At 50.4% G+C, this 9,843-nt stretch overlaps 1 protein-coding gene and 1 non-coding gene across 2 annotated transcripts; one reads left to right on the forward strand and one right to left on the reverse strand.

The window, feature by feature from the left end:
- The first annotated feature begins 2,707 nt into the window (after positions 1-2,707).
- On the forward strand, positions 2,708-2,801 carry SPSK_11218. The gene has a single exon. It is a non-coding gene; the product is annotated as a tRNA-Phe (tRNA).
- Positions 2,802-9,448: 6,647 nt separating this feature from the next.
- Positions 9,449-9,685, reverse strand: SPSK_08207 (uncharacterized protein; the record flags this gene model as incomplete). The annotated part of the gene is made up of 1 exon (XM_016734845.1): positions 9,449-9,685. The coding sequence occupies one exon, from the start codon at positions 9,683-9,685 to the stop codon at positions 9,449-9,451; it is 237 nt and encodes a 78-aa protein (XP_016591373.1).
- Between the last annotated feature and the right edge of the window lie 158 nt (positions 9,686-9,843).

The following is a 9,843-nucleotide window of genomic DNA, read 5'->3' on the forward strand; positions in this document are numbered from 1 at the left end:
CGGGAGAGTGAAGCCAAGAAACGCTCGATGCTCGATTGTCGACGGTAGACGGGGCGCGCAGGGCTGTGTTTGTCGAGCGATGCGGGTTCGGTTCTGACTGGTTTGGTGCTTTTCCTGCAACGTCGCTCCTTTCTCTTCTCGCGGCCGCGTCAAAAGGCTGGCTCGCTGGCTGTTTGCCTGGACTTGCCCAGTTTCCGGTCTGATTTCGGCCAGCTAGCTACCTTTGCGGCTTAGAAGCTGTTCCCCGCGGCAAGAAGGATGGAACAGCAACCGGGGGCTCAGAGGCATGCGCGACGGCGAGGAATCGATTGAAGCCCTGCCTCTGCGAGTAATCTGTGACCTAAGCTTCGCGTAGTCAGATTGGTGAGGGTTTTATTTTGGCTCTGTCGTATCTAGTGGGGCGCTTCACCAGGCTCATCAGATGCTCTGGGCGTCATTTCAAGTGCGTCCACTCCCTGTCTTCACTCCTTCCCTCGCACTCTTGCATGGCAAGTTCGTCCGCCGGCGACGCAGGGGACCCCGCCAGAGGGGGCTGTGCTGCTGATTTCTCCAACAACTCCTTTTTTCAACCGTTTTGTTTGGTTGACAGTCGTGTTTCCTGCCAATAGTGGCGGTAGCTCTTTCCCGGTGCGGTAGCGCTCGGCATGCAAGCCCAGGGGTGCTTCCCCCAATCAGGGAAGGAAAGAGCAGCCCAGGAGGCTTTCAGACGTGCGTAAGAAGAGCATGTACGAATGTACTCCGTACGACGTTTTTCAAGCGGAGTACTTTTGCACAGAGCGACCGAGGGAAGGAGGGGATTCCAAAAGTTCGTTCTTTCTCCACCAGCACACGTAAGATATCTGCAAACAAAAGCAAACAAAAGCAAACAAAACGAAATGAAACGAAACAAACGTTCTACAAGGAAAGCGACAGGGGCATGGCATTGACACATCCAGCAATTTAGTCCTTCAGCAAGTCGCCTGTTGGTTCTTTGCAACAAAGGGGCACAAAAGGAGGAGAAACCGCCAGAATGCCTGGCCGTCCACCGTTGGCGGCTAGCTTGTGCTGCCAATCTGTCAGTCATCACGGAGTATTTCGTTATCACTTCTGCGAAATGTCCATTCAGTGAGCTCAGCAAGTCAAAGCCTCATCTGAAGACCGTCTGTTGTGAGAGTCTTGCTTGGCAGGTGAGACTGTGGTTTTGGCCATGCATATCCATCAAATACGATATTTACGGTGCAATACTCCACACTCCGTGCGAAATGCTATCTTAAACAAGGAAAGAGCAACTGGCAAGACAGCAAACGCGCAATGCATGCAGACAACCTGCCCTGTTTGGGATTCCTTCCTCTGCCGTAAGACGAGCCATGGCGTCCAAATCGTCGCATCCCTTTCCAAATCCCCTCCGATGTTTGTTTTTTACGAAATACGGAGTGCGCAAGTTCGTCCCAATTTCCGACTTTGTCACTTTCAAGGTACAGCCTTTCTTTCTTTCAGCATCTGGCCTGTTGGCGTTTCCTTTGTCTAGGGTGAGCCCGCGTTTCTTTGCCACAGCCGTCGCTAATAATAGCAACAGCAGCCCACGCACGTTGCCACACTGCCAGCAAGTCGCACGAAAAGGGGGCTGGGCTGAAGTGGACTGGCCTAGGTTATTTGGTTGGTCTGTACAACATATGTACGGTCCATTTCAACACCGCACCAACTACAAGCAACAGCCTCCATTCCTTGCCTTGATTTCCATTTCCCAATGCGGTCATCGCGATGGGAGCTACAATGAATCTAGTTCGCCGTATGTGGGATGAATAGCACATAGTGCCATCCAAAAAGCGGACACGCTCAACAAAAGGAAGTTAAGATAGAATTCAACCCCGAAAATCAAGGTTCTTGGAGACGACCACTCAACCTTTTAACATTGTCAGGGCATCGCGACATTTTCTTAAAAGGCTGCTCGGCCTTTGCCATGCCGAGCCCTCCTGTGTCGTCTCCGGGTCGCAAAGGCTCGGTCGGTATTCCTGCAGCTCCAGCTGAGCCGATAGGGCATTTTTTCAACCTAGATTTCAGCTCAGCCTCTTCCCTTCCATTCATTCCCTAACATGATGGGACGCGGCTGACAAGTCTGTAACCTGCTAATTATCTCGGCCAGATACGGGAATCGACAGCGTTGTGTTTTTTCGTACCCCAGAGAAAAGTAAAAAGAGAAGGAATCTTGCAAGTCCGACTTCCAATTCGATCTTTTTCTCAAAGTCGTTGTGTAGAGCACCGTTCTCAGCCGCAACGTGCTTTACATCACATGGCCGAGATGGCCTATTTTCGCTAACATTCCGGGCAGTCGGTAATGAACAAAAGCCGGAGGCTTAGTTTTTTTTTTCCATCCCGTGCAAGTGCGTGGTTGAATGGCTTGCTCATATTGTTCGGATGCTGGCAATAAACGGCCAAGCGGCCATACCGTTTGACAGGGCGGCCCCGAGGGTGCCAGCTGACATTGATCTCCAGTGTCCTGCCGTCTTTCGGTCACTTTGAAAGTGCAGAAAGTCGCAATACGGGGCCAAGTCGGCCCGTCGACTCCACAAACCTCCCGAGCCATTCTTCTGTCGCCTTTGTGGCTGAAAGGGCACGCACAGAAAGAGCACCTTCTGGCACGATCGCCGAGGCCGAAACGGGCTTGATCCGGAATGGGCACTGGCAAAGAAAACCTTCAACTGGCTGGGCTGGAGTCCATGCGGTTCGAGTTTCAGTGGTGCAGTTGGTTAGCACACCGTACCGAAGTCTCTTCAACGAGAAATCCAATACGAAAGTCGAGGTTTCGATCCCCTCCGAGACCAACCCACTAGAACGTTTTTTTGCCATATTCTTGCATTCTTGCTTGGGTACAGGGGCATGAGAGCATGCAGCCTTTTACCTCTCAATCTGGGCTTCTCGACAGCTTGGTTTCTTACGGTCAAGTTTCAAGGCTCGCAAGCTCTCCATTGCCCAATCGAGCATATTCCCATCAGCGTTGGATAGCAATCCCAGACAAATCTGAATAAAATCTCGTTTGGCAGGCAAGGAGAGATGGCAAAAGATTGTCACATGGCAATGCGCGGTAATATCGACTAAGCTTAGAGCAGATCTGGGGAGCAAGACCTTCCGTAGTGCTATATTCAAAACAAAGGCTAGTACTTCGCCGCATCTCTCAGTGCCGACAGTGTGCTCTCCTGACACTCTAAACGATATGCAAGTACTATCTCACACTCCTTCCCGGGCCATCAGAACACGTGGGCAACGGAGAGAGCTACGGCCGGGCAGCAGGGCAGTCATTTACCCTTACACGGGATACGTGATAAGAATGGACTGCAGTCGCCGTGGTTGCACCACACACTTCCGTACTACCACCTCTATACCCATATGCATAGCACAATCGATCATCTCTTCCGTGATGGGTTACTCAAAACGGCAACATTGCACCCGCTCTCCAACATGCCAACTTGCCAACTTGCCAACGTACCAACGTACCAACGTGCCAGCATTCCATGGGAACAAGAGGACTGCCAAAAGTGTTCAACCGGACGAGGATCTCGGCGTACCAGGCATCCTAGCTTCGCCGTCGCTTTGATTACAGATTCGTACCCATCACCAGCGAGTATTAATATTTCGGCATGGTCGACGGGCGTGTGTATTAGTGAAGGCGCGCTCATGATGCACAACGTCTCGATTGCCATGCATTGACACTGCAGGCATGTTTGACCCCCACTGGACGTGCAACATTCCAAGTGAACACACTGGATCTGTCTACGGGACACCGACACGGTTGGCTTTATCTTTCATGTCCTTCAGTGCCGTGAGTGCTCAGAAATCCGTATGTTCCTCAGTAGTGCATGTATCGATGAAACTCAATACCTTTATGCTGAGATGTTCGATTGTATTTTTTGTTGGACTGGGATATCTTTCTTACGGGGTTTTATGGGCTTTGCGTTATGTGTGAGTCGGTCTTGTGCTGTGTGTTTTTGTTTTTCTTTGGTAGGTTTGCATTCGGTACGTCATAATTAGAAAAGGAAATGATTTAAATATAAAACATTAATTTATTTGATTATGTATGTCCGTGAAGTAAACTAAGCACCATATAAACGAACTAGCTATTTTCTTTCCTTGTTGGATTATCCCAAAGAAGTAAAACCGTACTGACAACCTAGTGTATATGAAATTGAACGTTGAGGAGCACGGTCCATGCCGTGTGTTACTCGAGTTCGTGACATCCTATGGGAAAGCATGCATTGTCTCAACCCATTTTCTCATTTATATTACTTTGTATCACAAAATATGACGGCGTGCGATCTTCGTATTCTCCTAATAACCGTTCCAACTTTGTTTCGTCATATGTGAGCGATCACTTTCTAAATGTGGGAATGTTCATTTATCCAGCACGTTCTAGAACCACTGCCTCCCCGTATTGACTGTAAGTGACTGCAGTGATGTACCACATGACACCTATATAACGGATCCGACGGAAGTATGAGAAACGTGTCTCAGAAATGAAATATCCTCGTAAGAGGGGAAGGGGAGGGGCAGAATGGGCATCAAAGTGACAGTGATGAAATACGAGCACTTGGTTACACAAAACTGGCCTGTGCGAGGCTAAAGATACTGCAGTCTGTAAATGGAAGAAAGAGTAGAGCCAATGACCAGATTCTGCTCGGGACACGATATTTTCTTGGCCCAATATGCAAGACAGGTCTCTTTAGGTGGCTGCCAAGTAGAAAAATCTGTATATCTCTGCAGCCTCTATAAAACGCCCAATACAAGCAACTGTTGGGCTGAAAGATAGACACATTCATAAACGCCGGTTGGCGCTGTTCCCTAGCACAAGAACCTATATTCTCTGTAAATAACCAAACGACAAACTCCGAAAGAGAGTACTTTGCCAAGGAGGCACCGTAAAAACTTCATTTTCGTGTTACGGGGTATTTTGATCATGCCCACCCCGTGCTCTCCGTAAGTCGAATGGAGCCATCGTGAAAATACACATGATTACGGTGTCAGCTAAGTCGAGGGACCGGCATAATGAAGCCATGACGAGGTTCCATCCTGTCGGCAATAACAACTTCAAAAGAACCTCGTCTTCGTCGATACCACACAGTTTCGGCGGTGTTATGAGCCACTCCGTATAGACCGTCTTCTTTTCATTGTGCCTTTGTGCATCACCTTTACTACAAAGGAGTGTTGTCGTAGGACTTCCTAAAAATTCCTAAAAGTTATCGGTCGGGACACACCGCCTCTTGTACGAGGAGATACCCAACGAAGCATGATGTAAGGAGGGGGGTTGGTGTGATGAGGGGCGCCAAATCAAAGGTGATTTGAAAACACGAATAACCATCAGCCTTATTGACTGCTGAGACATGTCTGCACCATGAAAGTAACAAATAAAGGCATATAAGGAGAAGTCTTTCGACATCTAGCCGACACCTTCAATGAGATCTAAAGACACTGTAAAAGGAGGGGCGCGTGCTAGGGGCCCAAAAAGACGACCTGGTCAAGGCAAGATAATAATGATCCGTAATATGAATGTAGATGGCTTAGCAGCATCCGATACTAGTTTTATGGATATGAGCGGACGTAAAGCAACATGCCGACCGTGCCGACGTCGGCGGCTATGGATCGAATTTCGTTAATATCAACATCATAAAAGAATAGGAGAGATGAGCATCATCCTGGTCATGTCCGTAGGCCCAAAAATAGTACCAGAAGAAGATTATGGGCCGGATAGAGCTGGAGTAGAAAACAAACAGGAAGGGGACAATACGAAACGGAGAGAGAATCGTACTGGCATATCGGGGGGCGGAGCCGAAAACGTAAAAAGCGGGAGGACAGCAGGGGAAGAAGGGAAGCTGTTCTCAGGCATCAAAAAGGGATGGGGGAGGCCATTCGTCGATGGCTGCGGCACATCTGCACATGGACCCGAAGAATCACACCGGCTCTAAGCGTGTGCGGAGTGGGACAAAAATACACCGGAGAAAATAACACGGCAAGAGAATATGACAGAAAAATCAAGTGCGCGGATGCCAAAGCGACCAAGCACACGGCCTGACCTGACTTTTTCTGGCACGGAGAGCCCCCCTCCCACATCTTGCTGTGGAACACGAAATACAACATGTATTAGAGTGCAGAGGCCCTTAACGTATGAATTCGTCATTGGTTGCAAGTGAACAGAACATGCGGTGCAATTCATCTGTAAGCAAGCGTTTTGCATGTGGGCCCCGAGTGATTGGTTAGGGTCTTTAGCTAGGGAAAGTGAAAGATAAATCTGGGAGGGAGAGAGAGGTTAGAAACGAAAAAAAAAAAAAAAAAATTAATGAGAGAGACAGAAAAAAGGGAGTTGAAGGCGGACCAGATATTGGGCTTCCGCGTGCCAAAAGACTTGTGCCACGTTGCTAGTCAAATAAGGAGATGCATCCCTCACTTGCACCCCACCGCCGGTGAGGCAAGTCAAGGCGGTAGGGGTGTTCGCTTCGTCCCGCACTGCGCGTGCTTTTTCTTGATTATATGACGAAACTAACAGTGTAACGTCCTGCTCCCGTGCTCCCATTCCTACCCGTTGACCTCTGTACGAAACTTTCTCATTGTGCCTTTGCATCCTTTATTTGTTCGGTTTTTTGTGCTTCTGATCATGGCCTTTATTTTTCATCTTAAACGTTTCGTTTCTTTGTCTCCACCACCGCTTCTCGGTTCTTTGCTATCTTTGCTCAAAACAATTGCGTTCATGCCCTAGGGAGCAGAAATTGCATGATTTTGGACGACGATGCAACGACAATACGAGGATCGCCAAGCGACTTTGTCCCCGTTTCTGATTCAAAAGCGGGATCTCCACTTGGGCATGTTCTGTCTTACACCGGTCGCTTTAGTCTCCCGCTACACGGCACTCTTTGGCCTTCCACCTTCGCCTCTGTCACTTTTTGGTCTTGTTTTCCTCTCTTATTTTCTCACCGATTTATGCACATAACCACCTCTTATCGTAGGTCGACATCGTCCTAGAGATGGTGCACGGTGACGGGGAAAGTGCACGAGTCAGGGGAATTACCAGAAGAAGCAAAATGTAGGCTTCTTGGCCAAAATCACAGAGCGTGATATATATGGATTTTGCCAACCACAATTGGCTGACAAGCTATGCAAAGCGGCAAGTGAGCCTGCGGTGGGACGCGGTTGGTCTGGCCGACATGTGGCGGCATAGTATGTCTGGTGGAGAGTGGTAGAACGTGCGGGCTGGATGTACGTCAAAGGTGTAGCGAGTCCGCGAAGGGACCCTGTTTGAGGAAATTTTCCAGCACATGGCATGAGGGACTTGCATGTCACCCCATCGTTGGAGGCACGCTCCGCAGTCGTTTCATGAGTAATAGATTGCTGGAAGGCTGAGAGTGCAAATGCAGAAGGTAACAAAAGGACAAAGAATTGTAAATGAGAAGTAGAAAAGAAACACAGACGGGGCGAGGAGGAGACACAAGTGTCAAGCGAGTCGACAAAGTAAGTACGAAACTTCGAACAGGAGTCGAAGCATAGATACTTTGTGGTTACGGTGTGTGGGTGTGCTGGTACGTACCGAACCTGTTGCGTATTCTGTAGCTGAGATGGAAGGGTTGTGGAAATGACGGCGAAGGGACAGGGGGCTGAGAGGAGAAGGAACGAGGACGAAGCCGAAGGTGCGTTAGCACCGCTCCCATGCCCAAAACCGCGAGCCAGTTTATGTAGGGATAAAAGGGACGATGGTCCCTCGGGACCAGGCAAGGGCCGGGAGGGGGCTTTTCTGGCCTAGACCACCCGACGAACGGCACACAGCCGGGTCAGGCCAAGCCACTGGCATTGGCTCACCACGGCGCCTTTCTAGCCCTTTGGGATGGCCTGGCCCGGGCCAATTTGTAGCTGTCCAGTCCATCGCGCCGCATCATTTCGTGTCTTTTGTGCACTTGTTTCTTGGCTTGTTCTCGGTACTCACGTCATCTACCGCTGCTGGCTCTAGTGGTTGACGAGAAACGTCTCAGCTCGTTCATTTCATTTCCGTTTTTGTAGAGACGAAAGACAAGACACTGCATCACTCCTTCCGCTCACCGCCTGCGACGGTGATGGGGTTGCAGGTTGCAGGGGGGTGGAAGCACACTCATGCAGTTGACGAGCCCACTTCCAGTGGGCAGGATGATTCCCGTTTGGCTGGGTTGGGTCCGCGGGGGTGAGTGAGGGAGGGGTGGAGGGTCAGTCGGCCTGGCAGTCCTGGCTCGTCAGCAGCCAACAAGCACTCCCACATCTGCCAGTTGGAGCAACACTCGAATGCCGCTCGCCTTGTCGCGTACTGGGCTTGCGGTAGCTATGACATGATGTGAGCTGCGGAAGCGGTACCATGGTACATACTCGTCTTCCTCGTCTTCCCCGTCGTCTAGTCTGTCGAGCGTTTTCGTTCCCTTGGCTTCTGCCTTCTCGTCTCAGTGCTCGGATAAAAAGCGACCTACTGTGCAGGCCAAGCGGCAACCGTGGCCGAACGAGAGGACAGTTCAGACTGCGGATCGGGCGCAGGCGTACGAAACAAACAACTCCGCCATCAGCCGACTTGTAGGCGCCTAGAACACGGGAGCACCCACGCCAATGCCCGTAGAGCCCGGCAAGACATGAAGAGGCTGGGTCCGTCCGGTTTCCAATGAGTAAAAACGTAATTAAGGCCAGGGAGCCGTTACGTCAGTCGTCTAGGGCATTCGTCGTAGCAAGTTGGTGTTTTCGATGCCGAAACTAGACTTGTGTGGGATTCCGCTTGTATGAATGCGAATATGAATATGAGTGTGCGCCAGTGTGCCATCACAGATGCTTGATGAAGCAGTCAGTGAGGCTATCGGGATCGGGGTTGATGTTTTTTTTCTTCTTCTTTTTTTTTTTTCTAGGACTAGGTATGAGCGCCATAGGGGCGAAGTACAGATGACGACGTGCAAAACGTACAGATTTTTGGAAAGGAGCCCCCAAACACACAACATCTGCATTGGGCGGCCACCATGTACGGAGTAATACGTCGTAATGCATACCACACTCCGTGCAGAGCACTCGGTGGAGGAAAGTGCCAGCCAACAGACACAACGGCGAGCAAAACGGGCAATTGCCCGGAGAGTGATGGCAAGAGAGACCCCCAAACATGACCGCCCACCCCTGTCCACATGCATGCATCTTCTGTCCTTCCCCGGCGACGTCCACGCTCCCGGTCGTTCTTTCCTCGTTTTCTCGTTCCACCGCTCCTTCGATGAAAATGCCCTTTTTGTTCTTTGTCGCTCTAGCCGCCCTTACAGAATACATGCTGACCTTGAGGCCCCCTTCTCTCCTTCCCGGCCTTGCCTCCCACGCACCCCACTCAAGGCAGACATTGTACATGCAACGCTCTTCCCATACGCAGCACCCCTCGCATGCCCTCCTGTCTCCTGACCTGGGGCACGTCTGTCATAAGGCATAGTAGATTTGTACGAGCGGCCGTCTATGTGCATACACCGGCAAGGTACAAAGGACATCCAAGGTCAGCAAAGCTTTGCAGAGCATCCTTCGTCCCGACCAATCTGCTTCCCGTGGCGCCCTTCGGGCCGCCTGGACCCTCATTGGTCGAAATCCCTTTCCCTTTCCCTTTCCCTTGCCCATTGCACACAGTCTGTCCAACCGACGGGGATGGGTAGCGGCGGCGGCTGGCATTGTCTAGACCCGTGTCTTTAATCTTCATGTCTGGACTTTTATATGATTCGTGTGACAGGTGCTGCGTATGCGTGTGCGTCGGGCTAGAGTGTCCGTATATATCGCCCAGCCCGTTACGGAAAGCTGGAGAAATAAAGCGAACAAAAGACCAACCATGAAACGTCAAGGAAATAACTTTTAATCGAT

Source organism: Sporothrix schenckii, assembly GCF_000961545.1.
Source record: "Sporothrix schenckii 1099-18 chromosome Unknown Cont41, whole genome shotgun sequence".
NCBI lineage: Eukaryota > Fungi > Ascomycota > Sordariomycetes > Ophiostomatales > Ophiostomataceae > Sporothrix > Sporothrix schenckii.